Raw genomic sequence first — 24,193 nt, 5'->3', positions numbered from 1 at the left:
CTTGTCTTCTGTCCCGGTGACACCCATTCCCCTCTTGTCTCCTGTCCCGGTGACACCCATTCTCCTCTTGTCTTCTGTCCCGGTGACATCCGCTCCCCTCTTGTCTTCTGTCCTGGTGACACCCGTTCCCCTCTTGTCTCCTGTCCCGGGGACACCCGTTCCCCTCTTGTCTTCTGTCCCGGTGACACCCGTTCTCCTCTTGTCTTCTGTCCCGGTGACACCCGTTCTCCTCTTGTCTTCTGTCCCGGTGACATCCGCTCCCCTCTTGTCTTCTGTCCCGGTGACACCCGTTCCCCTCTTGTCTTCTGTCCAGGTGACACCCGTTCTCCTCTTATCTCCTATCCTGGTGACACCCGTACTCCTCTTGTCTTCTGTCCCGGTGACACCCGTTCCCCTCTTGTCTTCTGTCCCGGTGACACCCGTTCCCCTCTTCTGTCCCGGTGACACCCGTTCTCCTCTTGTCTTCTGTCCCGGTGACACCCGTTCCCCTCTTGTCTTCTGTCCCGGTGACACCTGTTCTCCTCTTGTCTTCTGTCCCGGTGACACCCGTTCTCCTCTTGTCTTCTGTCCCGGTGACACCCGTTCTCCTCTTCTGTCCCGGTGACACCCGTTCTCCTCTTCTGTCCCGGTGACACCCGTTCTCCTTTTCTGTCCCGGTGACACCCGTTCTCCTCTTGTCTTCTGTCCCGGTGACATCCGTTCTCCTCTTGTCTTCTGTCCCGGTGACATCCGCTCCCCTCTTGTCTTCTGTCCCGGTGACACCCGTTCCCCTCTTGTCTTCTGTCTAGGTGACACCCGTTCTCCTCTTATCTCCTATCCCGGTGACACCCGTACTCCTCTTGTCTTCTGTCCCGGTGACACCCGTTCCCCTCTTGTCTTCTGTCCCGGTGACACCCGTTCCCCTCTTCTGTCCCGGTGACACCCGTTCTCCTCTTGTCTTCTGTCCCGGTGACACCCGTTCTCCTCTTGTCTTCTGTCCCGGTGACACCCGTTCCCCTCTTGTCTTCTGTCCCGGTGACACCTGTTCTCCTCTTGTCTTCTGTCCCGGTGACACCCGTTCCCCTCTTCTGTCCCGGTGACACCCGTTCTCCTCTTATCTCTGTCCCGGTGACACCCGTTCTCCTCTTCTGTCCCGGTGACACCCGTTCTCCTCTTCTGTCCCGGTGACACCCGTTCTCCTTTTGTCTTCTGTCCCGGTGACACCCGTTCCCCTCTCCTGTCCCGGTGACACCCGTTCTCCTCTTGTCTTCTGTCCCGGTGACACCCGTTCCCCTCTTCTGTCCCGGTGACACCCGTTCTCCTCTTATCTCCTATCCCGGTGACACCCGTTCTCCTCTTGTCTTCTGTCCCGGTGACACCCGTTCCCCTCTCCTGTCCCGGTGACACCCGTTCTCCTCTTCTGTCCCGGTGACACCCGTTCTCCTCTTCTGTCCCGGTGACACCCGTTCTCCTCTTCTGTCCCGGTGACACCCGTTCTCCTCTTATCTCCTATCCCGGTGACACCCGTTCTCCTCTTGTCTTCTGTCCCGGTGACACCCGTTCCCCTCTCCTGTCCCGGTGACACCCGTTCTCCTCTTCTGTCCCGGTGACACCCGTTCTCCTCTTCTGTCCCGGTGACACCCGTTCTCCTCTTCTGTCCCGGTGACACCCGTTCTCCGTTTGTCTTCTGTCCCGGTGACACCCGTTCCCCTCTTCTGTCCCGGTGACACCCGTTCTCCTCTTCTGTCCCGGTGACACCCGTTCTCCTCTTCTGTCCCGGTGACACCCGTTCTCCTCTTCTGTCCCGGTGACACCCGTTCTCCTCTTGTCTTCTGTCCCGGTGACACCCGTTCCCCTCTTGTCTTCTGTCCCGGTGACACCCGTTCCCCTCTTCTGTCCCGGTGACACCCGTTCTCCTCTTGTCTTCTGTCCCGGTGACACCCGTTCCCCTCTTGTCTTCTGTCCCGGTGACACCTGTTCTCCTCTTGTCTTCTGTCCCGGTGACACCCGTTCTCCTCTTGTCTTCTGTCCCGGTGACACCCGTTCTCCTCTTCTGTCCCGGTGACACCCGTTCTCCTCTTCTGTCCCGGTGACACCCGTTCTCCTTTTCTGTCCCGGTGACACCCGTTCTCCTCTTGTCTTCTGTCCCGGTGACATCCGTTCTCCTCTTGTCTTCTGTCCCGGTGACATCCGCTCCCCTCTTGTCTTCTGTCCCGGTGACACCCGTTCCCCTCTTGTCTTCTGTCTAGGTGACACCCGTTCTCCTCTTATCTCCTATCCCGGTGACACCCGTACTCCTCTTGTCTTCTGTCCCGGTGACACCCGTTCCCCTCTTGTCTTCTGTCCCGGTGACACCCGTTCCCCTCTTCTGTCCCGGTGACACCCGTTCTCCTCTTGTCTTCTGTCCCGGTGACACCCGTTCTCCTCTTGTCTTCTGTCCCGGTGACACCCGTTCCCCTCTTGTCTTCTGTCCCGGTGACACCTGTTCTCCTCTTGTCTTCTGTCCCGGTGACACCCGTTCCCCTCTTCTGTCCCGGTGACACCCGTTCTCCTCTTATCTCTGTCCCGGTGACACCCGTTCTCCTCTTCTGTCCCGGTGACACCCGTTCTCCTCTTCTGTCCCGGTGACACCCGTTCTCCTTTTGTCTTCTGTCCCGGTGACACCCGTTCCCCTCTCCTGTCCCGGTGACACCCGTTCTCCTCTTGTCTTCTGTCCCGGTGACACCCGTTCCCCTCTTCTGTCCCGGTGACACCCGTTCTCCTCTTATCTCCTATCCCGGTGACACCCGTTCTCCTCTTGTCTTCTGTCCCGGTGACACCCGTTCCCCTCTCCTGTCCCGGTGACACCCGTTCTCCTCTTCTGTCCCGGTGACACCCGTTCTCCTCTTCTGTCCCGGTGACACCCGTTCTCCTCTTCTGTCCCGGTGACACCCGTTCTCCTCTTATCTCCTATCCCGGTGACACCCGTTCTCCTCTTGTCTTCTGTCCCGGTGACACCCGTTCCCCTCTCCTGTCCCGGTGACACCCGTTCTCCTCTTCTGTCCCGGTGACACCCGTTCTCCTCTTCTGTCCCGGTGACACCCGTTCTCCTCTTCTGTCCCGGTGACACCCGTTCTCCGTTTGTCTTCTGTCCCGGTGACACCCGTTCCCCTCTTCTGTCCCGGTGACACCCGTTCTCCTCTTCTGTCCCGGTGACACCCGTTCTCCTCTTCTGTCCCGGTGACACCCGTTCTCCTCTTCTGTCCCGGTGACACCCGTTCTCCTCTTGTCTTCTGTCCCGGTGACACCCGTTCCCCTCTTGTCTTCTTTCCCGGTGACACCCGTTCCCCTATTGTCTTCTGTCCCGGTGACACCCGTTCCCCTCTTCTGTCCCGGTGACACCCGTTCTCCTCTTGTCTTCTGTCCCGGTGACACCTGTTCTCCTCTTGTCTTCTGTCCCGGTGACACCCGTTCTCCTCTTGTCTTCTGTCCCGGTGACACCCGTTCTCCTCTTCTGTCCCGGTGACACCCGTTCTCCTCTTCTGTCCCGGTGACACCCGTTCTCCTCTTCTGTCCCGGTGACACCCGTTCTCCTCTTGTCTTCTGTCCCGGTGACATCCGTTCTCCTCTTGTCTTCTGTCCCGGTGACATCCGCTCCCCTCTTGTCTTCTGTCCCGGTGACACCCGTTCCCCTCTTGTCTTCTGTCCAGGTGACACCCGTTCTCCTCTTATCTCCTATCCCGGTGACACCCGTACTCCTCTTGTCTTCTGTCCCGGTGACACCTGTTCTCCTCTTGTCTTCTGTCCCGGTGACACCCGTTCCCCTCTTCTGTCCCGGTGACACCCGTTCTCCTCTTGTCTTCTGTCCCGGTGACACCCGTTCCCCTCTTGTCTTCTGTCCCGGTGACACCTGTTCTCCTCTTGTCTTCTGTCCCGGTGACACCCGTTCTCCTCTTGTCTTCTGTCCCGGTGACACCCGTTCTCCTCTTCTGTCCCGGTGACACCCGTTCTCCTCTTCTGTCCCGGTGACACCCGTTCTCCTCTTCTGTCCCGGTGACACCCATTCTCCTCTTGTCTTCTGTCCCGGTGACATCCGCTCCCCTCTTGTCTTCTGTCCCGGTGACACCCGTTCTCCTCTTGTCTTCTGTCCCGGTGACACCCGTTCTCCTCTTCTGTCCCGGTGACACCCGTTCTCCTCTTCTGTCCCGGTGACACCCGTTCTCCTCTTCTGTCCCGGTGACACCCATTCTCCTCTTGTCTTCTGTCCCGGTGACATCCGCTCCCCTCTTGTCTTCTGTCCTGGTGACACCCGTTCCCCTCTTGTCTCCTGTCCCGGTGACACCCGTTCTCCTTTTGTCTTCTGTCCCGGTGACACCCGTTCTCCTCTTCTGTCCCGGTGACACCCGTTCTCCTCTTCTGTCTCGGTGACACCCGTTCCCCTCTTGTCTTCTGTCCCGGTGACACCCGTTCTCCTCTTGTCTTCTGTCCCGGTGACACCCGTTCTCCTCTTCTGTCCCGGTGACACCCGTTCTCCTCTTCTGTCCCGGTGACACCCGTTCTCCTTTTGTCTTCTGTCCCGGTGACACCCGTTCTCCTCTTGTCCTCTGTCCCGGTGACATCCGCTCCCCTCTTGTCTTCTGTCCCAGTGACACCCGTTCTCCTCTTGTCTTCTGTCCCGGTGACATCCGCTCCCCTCTTGTCTTCTGTCCCAGTGACACCCGTTCTCCTCTTGTCTTCTGTCCCGGTGACACCCGTTCCCCTCTTGTCTTCTGACCCGGTGACACCCGTTCTCCTCTTGTCTTCTGACCCGGTGACACCCGTTCTCCTCTTGTCTTCTGTCCCGGTGACATCCGCTCCCCTCTTGTCTTCTGTCCCAGTGACACCCGTTCTCCTTTTGTCTTCTGTCCCGGTGACACCCGTTCTCCTCTTCTGTCCCGGTGACACCCGTTCTCCTCTTCTGTCCCGGTGACACCCGTTCTCCTCTTCTGTCCCGGTGACACCCGTTCTCCTTTTGTCTTCTGTCCCGGTGACACCCGTTCTCCTCTTCTGACCCGGTGACACCCGTTCTCCTCTTCTGTCCCGGTGACACCCGTTCTCCTCTTCTGTCCCGGTGACACCCGTTCTCCTCTTATTTTGGTGACACTCGGACAGGTTCAGACTCATTCCCCAGGTGTGGGGTGGATTTGGCGGCAATGACTCCTCTGTGGTGTGGGGGATGGGGGGGGGTGTTGGTGTTGCCGCGCGCTGAGCTAGCTGCGGGTGACTTCGGGGAGGTGACACGGCGTCTGTTGAATTGCAGGTGGTGAGGAGTGTTGTCAGGTTGCACGGATCCTGTCTCTGGAGTTGCCCTTTAATTGCTCCGGCGTGTCGTCCGATGTCCTCCTGGATGTTCCTCCGGGAATGTTGGCGGAGTGCCGCTATAGATGGGGGGAGGGGGGGGCTGCATTCCCAGATATTTCCAAAGTCTCTGCACAGCTGGATCTGGGTGTGACCCCCCTCCCCCTCCCAATCCTCCACATGTGACACCCCGCCCCTCCCGATTGTATCCACATTGAGGAATGTGAGGATCTTTCCCACCGGGGACTCCCCAACCCCCTGCCAATCACAACTCACATCGCAGAGACCATATCCATCCATCCATCCCCGTGTCCATCCATCCTTCTATCATCCATCCATCCATCCATCCATCCATCCATCCACCAATCCTTACATCCATCCATCCACCAATCCTTCCATCCATCCACCAATCCTTACATCCATCCATCCACCAATCCTTCCATCATCCATCCATCCATCCATCCATCCACCAATCCTTCCATCATCCATCCATCCATCCATCCACCAATCCTTCCATCATCCATCCATCCATCCATCCACCAATCCTTCCATCATCCATACATCCATCCATCCATCCACCAATCCTTCCATCATCCATCCAGCCATCCAACAAATCTTTCCATGTGTCAATCCATCCATCCATTAATCCATCCTTCCATCCATCTGTCCACCAATCCTTCCATCATCTATCTTTCCCTCCACCAATCCTTCCATCCATCCATCCACCAATCCTTCCATCCATCCATCCACCAATCCTTTCATGTTTCCATCAATTCCTCCATCCAGCCATCTAACAAATCTTTCCATGTGTCAATGCATCCATCATCCATCCATCCCCCAATCCTTCTATCCATCCACCAATTAATTCATCCATCCATCTATCCTTCCATACATCAGCCATCATCCATCCATCCCCCAATCCTTCTATCCATCCACCAATTAATTCATCCATCCATCTATCCTTCCATACATCAGCCATCATCCATCCATCCACCAATCCTTCCATCCATCATTCATCATCCATCCTTCCATCCATCCATCCATTCATCATCCATCCATCCAGTTTCCATTCAATATTCTTTCATCCATCCGCCCATCCATTTATCCATCCATCCATCTATCCATTTTCCATTCTTTATGCTCTCATCCATCCGCCCATCTGTTTGTCCATCCATTGTGTTTCCATTCATCTCTCATCCACTCACCCATCCATCCATCCATCCATCCATCCATCTCTCTGATTGTGTGTTTCTTGTGTCCCCCATGCAGGTTTAGCGCTCCCCGTCTCTGATCGGACGCCATATTGGGAGGTGTTCCCTGAGCTGAGTATCGGTGACGGGCGTCAAGTGACACCACTGGAAGTGATCGGGGTGAGTACCCTCTCCTCCATTCTCCATCTGTAGGCTGGGTTGTCCCTGGACCCCCCCAGCCTCTCCACTGTGACCCCCCCCAGCCTCCTCGCTGTGACCCCCCTAAGCCCTCCCCCCTGTGAACTCCTTCCCCAGCCTCCTCACTGTGCCTCCCCAGCCTCCCCCCTATGACTCCCCACCGTGACGCCCCCCCCCTCCCAGAGTCTTCTCCCCTGCAAGGAGTCCAACTCCCACCATGCTTCAGTCCTTAGTGACAGCTAGAATAGATTGCCCGCTGTGCTGGAAAATATCCGTCACCGAGGGCGGAGACATTGAATATATTCGGCTCAGACTCCAGAGTATTTAGGACGAGGGGTTCCTTTAAGAAGACAATAATTAGGAGGAGGGTTCCATTAAGAGAAGAGTATTTAGGAGGAGGGCTCCTTTAGGAAGAGAGTGATTAGGAGGAGGGTTCCTTTTAAGAAGGGAGAGCTCAGGAGGGGGGGCTACTTTTTAAGAAGAGAAAGTTTAGGTGGAGGGCTCCTTTTAAAAAGAATGGGTTTATTCAGAGGGCTCCTTTAAGAGGAGAGTAATTAGGCGGAGGGCTCCTTTAAGAAGAAAGGGATTTGGCGGAGGGCTCCTTTAAGAAGATGGCGGTTAGGCGGAGGGCTCCTTTAACAAGATGGCGGTTAGGCAGAGGTTCCTTTAAGAAGATGGCGGTTAGGCGGAGGGCCCCTTTAAGGAGATGGCAGTTAGGCAGAAGGCCCCTTTAAGAAGATGGCGGTTAGGCGGAGGGCCCCTTTATAAAGATGGCAGTTAGGCAGAAGGCCCCTTTAAGAAGATGGCGGTTAGGCGGAGGGCCCCTTTTAGAAGATGGCAGTTAGGCAGAAGGCCCCTTTAAGAAGATGGCGGTTAGGCAGAGGGCCCCTTTATAAAGATGGCAGTTAGGCAGAAGGCCCCTTTAAGAAGATGGCGGTTACGCAGAGGGCCCCTTTAAGAAGATGGCGGTTAGGCGGAGGGCCCCTTTTAGAAGATGGCAGTTAGGCGGAGGGCCCCTTTAAGAAGATGGCGGTTAGGCGGTGGGCCCCTTTATAAAGATGGCGGTTAGGGGGAGGGCCCCTTTAAGAAGATGGCGGTTAGGCGGAGGGCCCCTTTTAGAAGATGGCGGTTAGGCGGAGGGCCCCTTTAAGAAGATGGCGGTTAGGCGGAGGGCCCCTTTAAGAAGATGGCAGTTAGGCAGAAGGCCCCTTTAAGAAGATGGCGGTTAGGCGGAGGGCCCCTTTATAAAGATGGCAGTTAGGCAGAAGGCCCCTTTAAGAAGATGGCGGTTAGGCAGAGGGCCCCTTTAAGAAGATGGCGGTTAAGCGGAGGGCCCCTTTAAGAAGATGGCGGTGGGCCCCTTTATAAAGATGGCGGTTAGGGGGAGGGCCCCTTTATGAAGATGGCGGTTAGGCAGAGGGCCCCTTTTAGAAGATGGCGGTTAGGCGGAGGGCCCCTTTAAGAAGATGGCAGTTAGGCAGAAGGCCCCTTTAAGAAGATGGCGGTTAGGGGGAGGGCCCCTTTAAGAAGATGGCGGTTAGGGGGAGGGCCCCTTTAAGAAGATGGCGGTTAGGCGGAGGGCCCCTTTTAGAAGATGGCGGTTAGGCGGAGGGTTCCTTTAAGAAGACGGCGGTTAGGCGGAGGGCCCCTTTAAGGAGATGGCGGTTAGGCGGAGGGCCCCTTTAAGAAGATGGCGGTTAGGCGGAGGGCCCCTTTAAGAAGACAGCGGTTAGTCTCTGGGGGCTCCTTTAAGAAGATGGCGGTTAGGCGGAGGGCCCCTTTAAGAAGATGGCGGTTAGGCGGAGGGCCCTTTAAGAAGACGGCGGTTAGGCGGAGGGCCCCTTTTAGAAGATGGCGGTTAGGCGGAGGGCCCCTTTAAGAAGATGGCGGTTAGGCGGAGGGCCCCTTTAAGAAGATGGCGGTTAGGCGGAGGGCCCCTTTTAGAAGATGGCGGTTAGGCGGAGGGCCCCTTTAAGAAGATGGCGGTTAGGCGGAGGGTTCCTTTAAGAAGACGGCGGTTAGGCGGAGGGCCCCTTTAAGGAGATGGCGGTTAGGCGGAGGGCCCCTTTAAGAAGATGGCGGTTAGGCGGAGGGCCCTTTAAGAAGATGGCGGTTAGGCGGAGGGCCCTTTAAGAAGACGGCGGTTAGGCGGAGGGCCCCTTTAAGAAGATGGCGGTTAGGCGGAGGGCCCCTTTAAGAAGATGGCGGTTAGGCGGAGGGCCCCTTTAAGAAGATGGCGGTTAGTCTCTGGGGGCGTGTCGCGGTGATCAGTGGTGTTGGGTGGGGCCGGGATGTGATGGTGGGCGGGGCCAGGATAGGACAGGTGAGGCAGGCAGGTGTTGGGAATAACCCCGCCCCTGTCCTGCGATGACATCATCACCTCAGCCTCCTCTGGAAGGAGTGAGACATTTCCTGGCAGTGCGGCCGTGACCTCACCAGGGAGGGTTCCTTCCTCCCCCGCCCGGGAACAATGAGGGGGAGGGGCACGCCCACCTCTTACTTCCCTATTCTCAATCCCCCCCCCCCCCCATTCATCGGCCTCTGTGTGTAAAGGAGAACTCCGCAGCTGAGTGTGATGATCTAATAATCTACCATAGTTAGTGGGATTCCCGCTCTCCGGAGGTGTCAGGACACCCCCCCCCCTCTTCATTTCCTCAACCCCCCCCCACCGTCCAGTGAAGTGATGAGGAGGGTGTGAAGAGTTTTCTCTGATTACAGATCCTGTTGGAGTGTCCGGAGGGGGGAGGGGAACTTTATGTTTCCCATGCTGAGTCCCTTTCCTTACTATCTGACCCCCCCATCCCGAGAGCAGAGACACACACAGAGATCTCCCCACCCTCAGCCAGTCAGGGGGGCTCAAAAAAGGGTCTGAAAATAGGGTCAGGCTGGGATTATGAAGTCAGGATTGAGGTAGGATCAGGGTTAGGGTCAGGATTGAGGTAGGATCAGGGTTAGGGTCAGAATTGAGGTAGGATCAGGGTTAGGGTCAGGATTGAGGTAGGATCAGGGTTGGGGTCAGGGTTGAGGTATGATCAGGGTTAGGGTCAGGATTGAGGTAGGATCAGGATTGAGGTAGGATCAGGGTTAGGGTCAGGATTGAGGTATGATCAGGGTTAGGGTCAGGATTGAGGTAGGATCAGGGTTAGGGTCAGGATTGAGGTATGATCAGGGTTAGGGTCAGGATTGAGGTAGGATCAGGATAGAGGCAGGATCAGGGTTAGGGTCAGGATTGAGGTAGGATCAGGGTTAGGGTCAGGATTGAGGTATGATCAGGGTTAGGGTCAGAATTGAGGTAGGATCAGGATTGAGGTAGGATCAGGGTTAGGGTCAGGATTGAGGTAGGATCAGGATTAGGGTCAGGATTGAGGTAGGATCAGGGTTAGGGTCAGGATTGAGGTAGGATCAGGATTAGGGTCAGGATTGAGGTAGGATCAGGATAGAGGCAGGATCAGGGTTAGGGTCAGGATTGAGGTATGATCAGGGTTAGGGTCAGAATTGAGGTAGGATCAGATTTAGGGTCAGGATTGAGGTAGGATCAGGATAGAGGCAGGATCAGGGTTAGGGTCAGGATTGAGGTAGGATCAGGGTTAGGATCAGGATTGAGGTAGGATCAGGGTTAGGGTCAGGATTGAGGTATGATCAGGGTTAGGGTCAGGATTGAGGTAGGATCAGGATAGAGGCAGGATCAGGGTTAGGGTCAGGATTGAGGTAGGATCAGGGTTGGGGTCAGGGTTGAGGTATGATCAGGGTTAGGGTCAGGATTGAGGTAGGATCAGGATTGAGGTAGGATCAGGGTTAGGGTCAGGATTGAGGTAGGATCAGGGTTAGGGTCAGGATTGAGGTATGATCAGGGTTAGGGTCAGGATTGAGGTAGGATCAGGGTTAGGGTCAGGATTGAGGTAGGATCAGGGTTAGGGTCAGGATTGAGGTAGGATCAGAGTTAGGGTCAGGATTGAGGTAGGATCAGGATTAGGGTCAGGATTGAGGTAGGATCAGGGTTAGGGTTAGGGTCAGGATTGAGGTAGGATCAGGGTTAGGGTCAGGATTGAGGTAGGATCAGGGTTAGGGTCAGGATTGAGGTATGATCAGGGTTAGGGTCAGGATTGAGGTAGGATCAGGATAGAGGCAGGATCAGGGTTAGGGTCAGGATTGAGGTAGGATCAGGGTTAGGGTCAGGATTGAGGTAGGATCAGGGTTAGGGTCAGGATTGAGGTATGATCAGGGTTAGGGTCAGGATTGAGGTAGGATCAGGATTAGGGTCAGGATTGAGGTAGGATCAGGGTTAGGGTCAGGATTGAGGTAGGATCAGGATTAGGGTCAGGATTGAGGTAGGATCAGGATTAGGGTCAGGATTGAGGTAGGATCAGGGTTAGGGTCAGGATTGAGGTAGGATCAGGGTTAGGGTCAGGATTGAGGTATGATCAGGGTTAGGGTCAGGATTGAGGTAGGATCAGGATAGAGGCAGGATCAGGGTTAGGGTCAGGATTGAGGTAGGATCAGGGTTAGGGTCAGGATTGAGGTATGATCAGGGTTAGGGTCAGGATTGAGGTAGGATCAGGATTAGGGTCAGGATTGAGGTAGGATCAGGGTTAGGGTCAGGATTGAGGTAGGATCAGGATTAGGGTCAGGATTGAGGTAGGATCAGGATTAGGGTCAGGATTGAGGTAGGATCAGGGTTAGGGTCAGGATTGAGGTAGGATCAGGGTTAGGGTCAGGATTGAGGTATGATCAGGGTTAGGGTCAGAATTGAGGTAGGATCAGATTTAGGGTCAGGATTGAGGTAGGATCAGGATAGAGGCAGGATCAGGGTTAGGGTCAGGATTGAGGTAGGATCAGGGTTAGGATCAGGATTGAGGTAGGATCAGGGTTAGGGTCAGGATTGAGGTATGATCAGGGTTAGGGTCAGGATTGAGGTAGGATCAGGATAGAGGCAGGATCAGGGTTAGGGTCAGGATTGAGGTAGGATCAGGGTTGGGGTCAGGGTTGAGGTATGATCAGGGTTAGGGTCAGGATTGAGGTAGGATCAGGATTGAGGTAGGATCAGGGTTAGGGTCAGGATTGAGGTAGGATCAGGGTTAGGGTCAGGATTGAGGTATGATCAGGGTTAGGGTCAGGATTGAGGTAGGATCAGGATAGAGGCAGGATCAGGGTTAGGGTCAGGATTGAGGTAGGATCAGGGTTAGGGTGAGGATTGAGGTAGGATCAGGGTTAGGGTCAGGATTGAGGTATGATCAGGGTTAGGGTCAGGATTGAGGTAGGATCAGGATTAGGGTCAGGGTTGAGGTAGGATCAGGGTTGGGGTCAGGATTGAGGTAGGATCAGGGTTAGGGTCAGGATTGAGGTAGGATCAGGGTTAGGGTCAGGATTGAGGTATGATCAGGGTTAGGGTCAGAATTGAGGTAGGATCAGATTTAGGGTCAGGATTGAGGTAGGATCAGGATAGAGGCAGGATCAGGGTTAGGGTCAGGATTGAGGTAGGATCAGGGTTAGGATCAGGATTGAGGTAGGATCAGGGTTAGGGTCAGGATTGAGGTATGATCAGGGTTAGGGTCAGGATTGAGGTAGGATCAGGATAGAGGCAGGATCAGGGTTAGGGTCAGGATTGAGGTAGGATCAGGGTTGGGGTCAGGGTTGAGGTATGATCAGGGTTAGGGTCAGGATTGAGGTAGGATCAGGATTGAGGTAGGATCAGGGTTAGGGTCAGGATCGAGGTAGGATCAGGGTTAGGGTCAGGATTGAGGTATGATCAGGGTTAGGGTCAGGATTGAGGTAGGATCAGGATAGAGGCAGGATCAGGGTTAGGGTCAGGATTGAGGTAGGATCAGGGTTAGGGTCAGGATTGAGGTAGGATCAGGGTTAGGGTCAGGATTGAGGTATGATCAGGGTTGGGGTCAGGATTGAGGTAGGATCAGGGTTAGGGTCAGGATTGAGGTAGGATCAGGGTTAAGGTCTGGATTGAGGTAGGATCAGGGTTAGGGTCAGGATTAAGGTAGGATCAGGGTCAGGATTGAGGTAAGATCAGGGTTAGGGTCAGGATTGAGGTATGATCAGGGTTAGGGTCAGGATTGAGGTAGGATCTTGGTTAGGGTCAGGATTAGGGTCAGGATTGAGGTAGGGTTGGGGTTAGGGTCAGGATTGAGGTAGGATCAGATTTAGGGTCAGGATTGAGGTAGGATGAGGATAGAGGCAGGATCAGGGTTAGGGTCAGGATTGAGGTAGGATCAGGGTTAAGGTCTGGATTGAGGTAGGATCAGGGTTAAGGTCAGGATTGAGGTAGGATCAGGGTTAGGGTCAGGATTAAGGTAGGATCAGGGTCAGGATTGAGGTAGGATCAGGGTTAGGGCCAGGATTGAGGTAGGATCAGGGTTAGGGTTAGCGTCAGGATTGAGGTCGGATCGGGGTCAGGATTGAGGTAGGATCAGGGTGAGGGTCAGGATTGAGGTAGGATCAGGGTTGGGGTCAGAATTGAGGTAGGATCAGGGTTGGGGTCAGGGTTGAGGTAGGATCAGGGTTGGGGTCAGGATTGAGGTAGGATCAGGGTTGGGGTCAGGATTGAGGTAGGATCAGGGTTAGGGTCAGGATTGAGGTAGGATCAGGGTTAGGGTCAGGATTGAGGTAGGATCAGGGTTAGGGCCAGGATTGAGGTAGGATCAGGGTTAGGGTTAGGGTCAGGATTGAGGTAGGATCGGGGTTAGGGTCAGGATTGAGGTAGGATCGGGGTTAGGGTCAAGATTGAGGTAGGATCAGGGTCAGGATTGAGGTAGGATCAGGGTCAGGATTGAGGTAGGATCAGGGTGAGGGTCAGGATTGAGGTAGGATCAGGGTTGGGGTCAGAATTTCAGAATTGAGGTAGGATCAGGGTTGGGGTCAGGGTTGAGGTAGGATCAGGGTTGGGGTCAGGGTTGAGGTAGGATCAGGGTTAGGGTCAGGGTTGAGGCAGGATCAGGGTTAGGGTCAGAATTGAGGTAGGATCAGGGTTAGGAGGTTGGGGAAGGGTCAGGGTTAGAAGGTTGGGGCAGGATTAGGGTCAGGGTTAGGAGGTTGGGGAAGGGTTAGGGTCAGGGTTAGAAGGTTGGGGCAGGGTCAGGATTGAGGTAGGATCAGGGTGAGGGTTAGGATTGAGGTTGGATCAGGGTTAGGGTCAGGATTGAGGTAGGATCAGGGTTAGGGTCAGAATTGAGGTAGGATCAGGGTTAGGAGGTTGGGGAAGGGTCAGGGTTAGAAGGTTGGGGCAGGATTAGGGTCAGGGTTAGGAGGTTGGGGAAGGGTTAGGGTCAGGGTTAGAAGGTTGGGGCAGGGTCAGGATTGAGGTAGGATCAGGGTGAGGGTTAGGATTGAGGTTGGATCAGGGTTAGGGTCAGGATTGAGGTAGGATCAGGGTTAGGGTCAGGATTGAGGTAGGATCAGGGTTAGGGTCAGGATTGAGGTAGGATCAGGGTTAGGGTCAGGATTGAGGTAGGATCAGGGTTAGAATTGAGGTAGGATCAGGGTTAGGAGGTTGGGGCAGGATTATGGTCAGGGCTAGGAGGTTGGGGAAGGGTCAGGGTTAGGAGGTTGGGGCAGGATTAGGGTCAGGGTTAGGAGGTTGGGGCAGGGTCAGGGTTAGGAGGTTGGGGAAGGGTTAGGGTCAGGGTTAGAAGGTTGGGGCAGGGTCAGGATTGAGGTAGGATCAGGGTTGGGGTCAGGGTTGAGGTAGGATCAGGGTTGGGGTCAGGGTTGAGGTAGGATCAGGGTTGAGGTAGGATCAGGGTTGGGGTCAGGGTTGAGGTAGGATCAGGGTTAGGGTCAGGATTGAGGTAGGATCAGGGTTGGGGTCAGAATTGAGGTAGGATCAGGGTTGGGGTCAGGGTTGAGGTAGGATCAGGGTTGGGGTCAGGGTTGAGGTAGGATCAGGGTTGGGGTCAGGGTTGAGGTAGGATCAGGGTTAGGGTCAGGATTGAGGTAGGATCAGGGTTAGGGTCAGGATTGAGGTAGGATCAGGGTTAGGGTCAGGATTGAGGTAGGATCAGGGTTAGGGTCAGGATTGAGGTAGGATCAGGGTTAGGGTCAGGATTGAGGTAGGATCAGGGTTAGAATTGAGGTAGGATCAGGGTTAGGAGGTTGGGGCAGGATTATGGTCAGGGCTAGGAGGTTGGGGAAGGGTCAGGGTTAGGAGGTTGGGGCAGGATTAGGGTCAGGGTTAGAAGGTTGGGGAAGGGTTAGGGTCAGGGTTAGAAGGTTGGGGCAGGGTTAAGGTCTGGGTTAGGAGGTTGGGGCAGGATTAGGGTCAGGATTAGACGGTTGGGTCAGGGTTAGGATCAGGGTTAGAAGGTTGGGGCAGGGTTAAGGTCTGGGTTAGGAGGTTGGGGCAGGGTCAGGGTTAGAAGGTTGGGGCAGGATTAGGGTCAGGGTTAGGAGGTTGGGGCAGGGTCAGGGTTAGGGTCAGGATTGAGGTAGGATCAGGATTGAGGTAGGATCAGGGTTAGGGTCAGGATTGAGGTAGGATCAGGGTTAGGGTCAGGATTGAGGTAGGATCAGGGTTAGGGTCAGGATTGAGGTATGATCAGGGTTAGGGTCAGGATTGAGGTAGGATCAGGATAGAGGCAGGATCAGGGTTAGGGTCAGGATTGAGGTAGGATCAGGGTTAGGGTCAGGATTGAGGTATGATCAGGGTTGGGGTCAGGATTGAGGTAGGATCAGGGTTAGGGTCAGGATTGAGGTAGGATCAGGGTTAGGGTCAGGATTGAGGTATGATCAGGGTTAGGGTCAGGATTGAGGTAGGATCTGGGTTAGGGTCAGGATTAGGGTCAGGATTGAGGTAGGGTTGGGGTTAGGGTCAGGATTGAGGTAGGATCAGATTTAGGGTCAGGATTGAGGTAGGATGAGGATAGAGGCAGGATCAGGGTTAAGGTCTGGATTGAGGTAGGATCAGGGTTAGGGTCAGGATTGAGGTAGGATCAGGATTGAGGTAGGTTCAGGGTTAAGGTCTGGATTGAGGTAGGATCAGGATTGAGGTAGGATCAGGGTTAGGGTCAGGATTAAGGTAGGATCAGGGTCAGGATTGAGGTAGGATCAGGGTTAGGGCCAGGATTGAGGTAGGATAAGGGTTAGCGTCAGGATTGAGGTAGGATCGGGGTCAGGATTGAGGTAGGATCAGGGTGAGGGTCAGGATTGAGGTAGGATCAGGGTTGGGGTCAGAATTGAGGTAGGATCAGGGTTGGGGTCAGGGTTGAGGTAGGATCAGGGTTGGGGTCAGGGTTGAGGTAGGATCAGGGTTAGGGTCAGGATTGAGGTAGGATCAGGGTTGGGGTCAGGATTGAGGTAGGATCAGGGTTAGGGTCAGGATTGAGGTAGGATCAGGGTTAGGGTCAGGATTGAGGTAGGATCAGGGTTAGGGTCAGGATTGAGGTAGGATCAGGGTTAGGGTCAGGATTGAGGTAGGATCAGGGTTGGGGTCAGGATTGAAGTAGGATCAGGGTTAGGGTCAGGGTTGAGGTAGGATCAGGGTTAGGGTCAGGATTGAGGTAGGATCAGGGTTAGGGTCAAGATTGAGGTAGGATCAGGATTAGGGTTAGGGTCAGGATTGAGGTAGGATCGGGGTTAGGGTCAGGATTGAGGTAGGATCAGGGTTAGGGTTAGGGTCAGGATTGAGGTAGGATCAGGGTTAGGGTCAGGATTGAGGTAGGATTAGGGTTAGGGTCAGGATTGAGGTAGGATCGGGGTTAGGGTCAGGATTGAGGTAGGATCGGGGTTAGGGTCAAGATTGAGGTAGGATCAGGGTCAGGATTGAGGTAGGATCAGGGTCAGGATTGAGGTAGGATCAGGGTGAGGGTCAGGATTGAGGTAGGATCAGGGTTGGGGTCAGAATTTCAGAATTGAGGTAGGATCAGGGTTGGGGTCAGGGTTGAGGTAGGATCAGGGTTAGGGTTAGGGTCAGGATTGAGGTAGGATCAGGGTTAGGGCCAGGATTGAGGTAGGATCAGGGTTAGGGTTAGGGTCAGGATTGAGGTAGGATCGGGGTTAGGGTCAGGATTGAGGTAGGATCGGGGTTAGGGTCAAGATTGATTTAGGATCAGGGTCAGGATTGAGGTAGGATGAGGATAGAGGCAGGATCAGGGTTAGGGTCAGGATTGAGGTAGGATCAGGGTGAGGGTCAGGATTGAGGTAGGATCAGGGTTGGGGTCAGAATTTCAGAATTGAGGTAGGATCAGGGTTGGGGTCAGGGTTGAGGTAGGATCAGGGTTAGGGTCAGGGTTGAGGTAGGATCAGGGTTAGGGTCAGGATTGAGGTAGGATCAGGGTTAGGGTCAGAATTGAGGTAGGATCAGGGTTAGGAGGTTGGGGAAGGGTCAGGGTTAGAAGGTTGGGGCAGGATTAGGGTCAGGGTTAGGAGGTTGGGGCAGGGTCAGGGTTAGGAGGTTGGGGAAGGGTTAGGGTCAGGGTTAGAAGGTTGGGTCAGGGTCAGGATTGAGGTAGGATCAGGGTGAGGGTCAGGATTGAGGTTGGATCAGGGTTAGGGTCAGGATTGAGGTAGGATCAGGGTTAGGGTCAGGATTGAGGTAGGATCAGGGTTAGGGTCAGAATTGAGGTAGGATCAGGGTTAGGAGGTTGGGGAAGGGTCAGGGTTAGGAGGTTGGGGCAGGGTCAGGGTTAGGAGGTTGGGGAAGGGTTAGGATTGAGGTAGGATCAGGGTTGGGGTCAGGGTTGAGGTAGGATCAGGGTTGGGGTCAGGGTTGAGGTAGGATCAGGGTTAGGGTCAGGATTGAGGTAGGATCAGGGTTAGGGTCAGAATTGAGGTAGGATCAGGGTTAGGAGGTTGGGGAAGGGTCAGGGTTAGAAGGTTGGGGCAGGATTAGGGTCAGGGTTAGGAGGTTGGGGCAGGGTCAGGGTTAGGAGGTTGGGGAAGGGTTAGGGTCAGGGTTAGAAGGTTGGGTCAGGGTCAGGATTGAGGTAGGATCAGGGTGAGGGTCAGGATTGAGGTTGGATCAGGGTTAGGGTCAGGATTGAGGTAGGATCAGGGTTAGGGTCAGGATTGAGGTAGGATCAGGGTTAGGGTCAGAATTGAGGTAGGATCAGGGTTAGGAGGTTGGGGAAGGGTCAGGGTTAGGAGGTTGGGGCAGGGTCAGGGTTAGGAGGTTGGGGAAGGGTTAGGATTGAGGTAGGATCAGGGTTGGGGTCAGGGTTGAGGTAGGATCAGGGTTGGGGTCAGGGTTGAGGTAGGATCAGGGTTAGGGTCAGGATTGAGGTAGGATCAGGGTTAGGAGGTTGGGGCAGGATTATGGTCAGGGCTAGGAGGTTGGGGAAGGGTCAGGGTTAGGAGGTTGGGGAAGGGTTAAGGTTAGAAGGTTGGGGCAGGATTAGGGTCAGGGTTAGGAGGTTGGGGAAGGGTTAGGGTCAGGGTTAGAAGGTTGGGTCAGGGTTAGGAGGTTGGGTCAGGGTTAGGGTCAGGGTTAGGAGGTTGGGTCAGGGTTAGGAGGTTGGGGAAGGGTTAAGGTCAGGGTTAGAAGGTTGGGGCAGGATTAGGGTCAGGGTTAGGAGGTTGGGGAAGGGTTAGGGTCAGGGTTAGAAGGTTGGGTCAGGGTTAGGAGGTTGGGTCAGGGTTAGGGTCAGGGTTAGGAGGTTGGGTCAGGGTTAGGAGGTTGGGTCAGGGTTAGGGTCAGGGTTAGGAGGTGTGGTCAGGGTTAGGAGGTGTGGTCAGGGTTAGGAGGTGTGGTCAGGGTTAGGAGGTGTGGTCAGAAGATCTCAGACACAGTTCTTCCATTCATTACTAATATACAGGAGGGGGTCACCTCTTTGTCAGGACACCTTAATAGATATTCAGGGTTGTCTTCAGAAATCATGTGGCCCCTCACAGTCCAGCCCCCCTCCTAGGCCCCATACAGGAGTACAACCTCTACCCCCCCCCTCCTTATTGGTGGCCCTGGCAGCACCACCTCACCAGTGTCGTATCAGTGAGGCCTGGCACTGTAGGGATGGCGGTGGGGTCCCAGGAACCCGTACACAGCATGGTGGTCATGTGGTGCTTGTCCTCCTCCTCCATCCCAGGAATCCTCCACTCACTCCAGCCGCTCTGTGTGCTGCCATCTCTTCTTCCCGTCTGCACTGGAGAGACGCCCACCATGGCTCCAATATGGGTGGCCTTGTTATACATGGGGGAGAGCTGCCAGCCAAGAATGGAAGGGCCCCCTGATGGAGCCCAGTAGAGAGTATTGCCCCCCCCCCCCAGCTGTCCTGTAGGTGTATACTCGGTATCTGTATATATATATATCTGTACAGGAAGTCGGGGAACACATTGTAGCGGAATGTTGGAGTTTACACTCCACTGTGACTAAATAAATAACATTTTCCTGCCGGCGTTCTCCTCCGAGAAGATCCGAGTGTCCTCCCGGAGATCAGTCCAAGACATGGAGGAGAGAAGGAGCACCGAGAGAAGGAGGAGGAGGGCCACGCCAAGAGAAGGAGGGCCGTGCCAAGAGAAGGAGGGCCGTGCCAAGAGGAGGAGGGCCGTGCCAAGAGGAGGAGGGCCGTGCCAAGAGAAGGAGGGCCGTACCAAGAGGAGGAGGGCCGTACCAAGAGGAGGAGGGCCGTACCAAGAGGAGGAGGGCCGTACCAAGAGAAGGAGGGCCGTACCAAGAGGAGGAGGGCCGTGCCAAGAGAAGGAGGGCCGTGCCAAGAGAAGGAGGGCCGTGCCAAGAGAAGGAGGGCCGTGCCAAGAGAAGGAGGGCCGTGCCAAGAGAAGGAGGGCCGTGCCAAGAGAAGGAGGGCCGTGCCAAGAGAAGGAGGGCCGTGCCAGGAGAAGGGGGGCCGCGCCAGGAGAAGGAGGGCCGCGTCAAGAGTAGGAGGGCCGCGCCAAGAGTAGGAGGGCCGTGCCAAGAGAAGGGGTGCAGCGCCAGGAGAAGGGGGGCCGCGCCAGGAGAAGGGGTGCCGCGCCAGGAGAAGGGGTGCCGCGCCAGGAGAAGGAGGGCCGCGCCAAGAGTAGGAGGGCCGCGCCAAGAGTAGGAGGGCCGCGCCAAGAGTAGGAGGGCCGCGCCAAGAGAAGGGGTGCCGCGCCAGGAGAAGGAGGGCCGCGCCAAGAGTAGGAGGGCCGCGCCAAGAGAAGGGGTGCCGCGCCAATAGAAGGGGCTCTGTGCTAAGGCGGTGCACCCTGTCAAACCTTTACGTTCTGGCGAGAAGCGAGCATCCTGAGGGCTCGGAGTGACAGCGTGCGATCTTTGTACGATCGCCAGGACGGAGCTATAAATAGAACGTCATGAATAGGAAGTTCTCTCACAATAAATATTGTTTCCTGGACCCTCCAGGTGTGAGCGCCATTCATCCCTCCCTGACAGGGTTCATAGACGATCGCCTATCCTCCCTCCCTGACAGGGTTCATAGACGATCGCCTATCCTCCCTCCCTGACAGGGTTCATAGACGATCGTCTATCCTCCCTCCCTGACAGGGTTCATAGACGATCGCCTATCCTCCCTCCCTGACAGGGTTCATAGACGATCGCCTATCCTCCCTCCCTGACAGGGTTCATAGACGATCGCCTATCCTCCCTCCCTGACAGGGTTCATAGACGATCGCCTATCCTCCCTCCCTGACAGGGTTCATAGACGATCGCCTATCCTCCCTCCCTGACAGGGTTCATAGACGATCGCCTATCATCCCTCCCTGACAGGGTTCATAGACGATCGCCTATCCTCCCTCCCTGACAGGGTTCATAGACGATCGCCTATCCTCCCTCCCTGACAGGGTTCATAGACGATCGCCTATCATCCCTCCCTGACAGGGTTCATAGACGATCGCCTATCCTCCCTCCCTGACAGGGTTCATAGACGATCGCCTCAGCTGCCGGGAATTTCACTTTATTTAATTATGGGAGTTCAGATCCCTCCCAACCGTGGCTATAAAGAGGACCTGTCACTGCAGTGTGCCCACCACACCTCCCCCCCAATGTAATCCTGAATGAAAGGCGTCCCCCTGGATACGGGATGCTCCCTCTAGATATGGGGTTCCCCCTCTGAGTATGGGGGGTTCCCCCTCTAGATACGGGGTTCCCCCTCTGGGTATGGGGGTTCCCCCTCTAGATACGGGGTTCCCCCTCTGTATTTGGGGTTCCCCCTCTGGGTATGGGGGGTTCCCCCTGGATACGGGGTTTCCCCTCTGGATTTGGGGTTCCCCCCTCTGGGTGCGGGGGGTTCCCCCTCTGGGTACGGGGGGGGGGGTTCCCCCTCTGGATTTCCCCTCTCGAGGCAGGAGCTGTTTACCTTCAGACTGTCTCTCTCTAATGAAAACTCTGCACAGAGCAGCAAAGGAGGGAGTCACTCCTCCACCTGTACTTGTATCACCTACCTACCAGAGCAGTCTCTAGTCTGATCCCTCCTCTCTCCTTGTCTCCACTGTGGTCACCTACCTACCTGAGCAGTCTGATCCCTCCTCTCTCCCAGCCTCCACTGTGGTCACCTACCTACCTGAGCAGTCTCTTGTCTGATCCCTCCTCTCCCCATCTCCACTGTGGTCACCTACCTACCAGAGCAGTCTCTTGTCTGATCCCTCCTCTCTCCCAGCCTCCACTGTGGTCACCTACCTACCTGAGAAGTCTCTTGTCTGATCCCTCCTCTCTCCCCATCTCCACTGTGGTCACCTACCTACCTGAGCAGTCTCTTGTCTGATCCCTCCTCTCTCCCCATCTCCACTGTGGTCACCTACCTACCTGAGTAGTCTCTTGTCTGATCCCTCCTCTCTCCCCATCTCCACTGTGGTCACCTACCTACCTGAGAAGTCTCTTGTCTGATCCCTCCTCTCCCTGTCTCCACTGTGGTCACCTACCTACCAGAGCAGTCTCTAGTCTGATCCCTCCTCTCCCTGTCTCCACTGTGGTCACCTACCTACCTGAGCAGTCTCTTGTCTGATCCTTCCTCTCTCCCCATCTCCACTGTGGTCACCTACCTACCTGAGCACTCTCTTGTCTGATCCCTCCTCTCTCCCCATCTCCACTGTGGTCACCTACCTACCTGAGCAGTCTCTAGTCTGATCCCTCCTCTCCCTGTCTCCACTGTGGTCACCTACCTACCAGAGCAGTCTCTAGTCTGATCCCTCCTCTCCCTGTCTCCACTGTGGTCACCTACCTACCTGAGCAGTCTCTTGTCTGATCCTTCCTCTCTCCCCATCTCCACTGTGGTCACCTACCTACCTGAGCACTCTCTTGTCTGATCCCTCCTCTCTCCCCATCTCCACTGTGGTCACCTACCTACCAGAGCAGTCTCTTGTCTGATCCCTCCTCTCTCCCCATCTCCACTGTGGTCACCTACCTACCAGAGCAGTCTCTTGTCTGATCCCTCCTCTCTCCATCTCCACTGTGGTCACCTACCTACCAGAGCAGTCTCTTGTCTGATCCCTCCTCTCTCCATCTCCACTGTGGTCACCTACCTACCTGAGCAGTCTCTTGTCTGATCCTTCCTCTCTCCCCATCTCCACTGTGGTCACCTACCTACCTGAGCACTCTCTTGTCTGATCCCTCCTCTCTCCCCATCTCCACTGTGGTCACCTACCTACCTGAGCAGTCTCTAGTCTGATCCCTCCTCTCCCTGTCTCCACTGTGGTCACCTACCTACCTGAGCAGTCTGATCCCTCCTCTCTCCCAGCCTCCACTGTGGTCACCTACCTACCTGAGCAGTCTCTTGTCTGATCCCTCCTCTCTCCCAGCCTCCACTGTGGTCACCTACCTACCTGAGTAGTCTCTTGTCTGATCCCTCCTCTCTCCCCATCTCCACTGTGGTCACCTACCTACCTGAGTAGTCTCTTTCTGATCCCTCCTCTCCCCATCTCCACTGTGGTCACCTACCTACCGGAGCAGTCTCTTGTCTGATCCCTCCTCTCCCCGTCTCCACTGTGGTCACCTACCTACCTGATCCACCTCCTCTCCTTCTCCTAGGACCCTCCCAGCCACCTGCAGCTGTCTTTGGTCATAAATGGAACTCGGATCCTCATGAAGCTTCAGCGGAATCTGTAAGTGTCACCCCGAGAATTGGGCAATGTGTGTGTTGGGAATGGGGGAGGGGTATCACCCCGAGAATTGGGCAATGTGTGTGTTGGGAATGGGGGAGGGGTATCACCCTGAGAATTGGGCAATGTGTGTGTTGGGAATGGGGGGGGTATCACCCCGAGAATTGGGCAATGTGTGTGTTGGGAATGGGGGGGTATCACCCCGAGAATTGGGCAATGTGTGTGTTGGGAATGGGGGAGGGGTATCACCCTGAGAATTGGGCAATGTGTGTGTTGGGAATGGGGGAGGGGTATCACCCTGAGAATTGGGCAATATGTGTGTTGGGAATGGGGGGGTATCACCCCGAGAATTGGGCCATGTGTGTGTTGGGAATGGGGGGGTACCACCCTGAGAATTGGGCCATGTGTGTGTGGGGGGGGCTTTTGCCCCGAGAATCGGGCTATGTGTGTGTTGGGAATGGGGGGGTACCACCCTGAGAATTGGGCCATGTGTGGGGGGGGGGGCTCTTGCCCCGAGAATTGGGAAATGTGTGTGTGTGTGTGGGGGGGGGGGGGCTCTTGCCCCGAGAATTGGGAAATGTGTGGGATTCAACCTGCTGGTTTCCATGCTGAGCGGTTGATGGAAGACGAAGGTCTCACAAATCTGTAGCAGCTGTTCTCATCGCTGAGAAGAAATCCCTTTTTTTCGGCGGTCGGGTTACGCAACAACCTAACAACTGTTGTAGATACGCCGACACAACAAGTCGTAAACGCTCGGACAGCCGAAAAATGTGTGACCCGCCCTGTCTGCAGACAATGTCCTCAGATACCGAACCTGAATCCGTCATCTCATCACCCCCAAATGTTATAGGGAACCCCCAAACTGTTCATTATCACAGCTCTACTGCCAGATGGTTTTAGGGTACCATATAGAGACATTGATGAGGATTGGGGTATAATAGAGGGACAGAGGGAGGATTGGGGTATAATAGAGGGACAGAGGGAGGATTGGGGTATAATAGAGGGACAGAGGGAGGATTGGGGTATAATAGAAGGACAGAGGGGGGATTGGGGTATAATAGAAGGACAGAGGGAGGATTGGGGTATAATAGAAGGACAGAGGGGGGATTGGGGTATAATAGAAGGACAGAGGGGGGATTGGGGTATAATAGAGGGACAGAGGGAGGATTGGGGTATCATAGAAGGACAGAGGGGGGATTGGGGTATAATAGAGGGACAGAGGGGGGATTGGTGTATAATAGAAGGACAGAGGGAGGATTGGGGTATAATAGAAGGACAGAGGGAGGATTGGGGTATAATAGAAGGACAGGGGGAGGATTGGGGTATAATAGAAGGACAGAGGGAGGATTGGGGTATAATAGAGGGACAGAGGGAGGATTGGGGTATAATAGAAGGACAGAGGGGGGATTGGGGTATAATAGAAGGACAGAGGGGTGATTGGGGTATAATAGAAGGACAGAGGGGTGATTGGGGTATAATAGAGGGACAGAGGGAGGATTGGGGTATAATAGAGGGACAGAGGGGGATTGGGGTATAATAGAGGG

The 24,193-nt window shown here is 55.1% G+C and overlaps 1 protein-coding gene across 4 annotated transcripts in view; it reads left to right on the top strand.

Moving 5' to 3' along the window:
• The window catches only part of ADAM15 (ADAM metallopeptidase domain 15), a 71,199-nt gene that overhangs the window by 7,832 nt on the left and 39,174 nt on the right, over positions 1–24,193 (top strand). For all 4 annotated transcript variants that reach the window (XM_082275108.1, XM_082275107.1, XM_082275106.1 and 1 more), the window contains exons 2-3: positions 6,565–6,665; positions 22,579–22,652. In XM_082275108.1, the coding sequence (XP_082131234.1) occupies positions 6,565–6,665; positions 22,579–22,652 (175 nt within the window). The remainder of the gene's footprint in view (positions 1–6,564; positions 6,666–22,578; positions 22,653–24,193) is intronic.

The sequence above is a fragment of the Pelophylax lessonae genome, assembly GCF_965119305.1.
Source record: "Pelophylax lessonae genome assembly, chromosome: 13".
Classification (NCBI taxonomy): Eukaryota; Metazoa; Chordata; class Amphibia; order Anura; family Ranidae; genus Pelophylax; species Pelophylax lessonae.
This window is presented reverse-complemented; position numbering and strand designations above follow the sequence as displayed.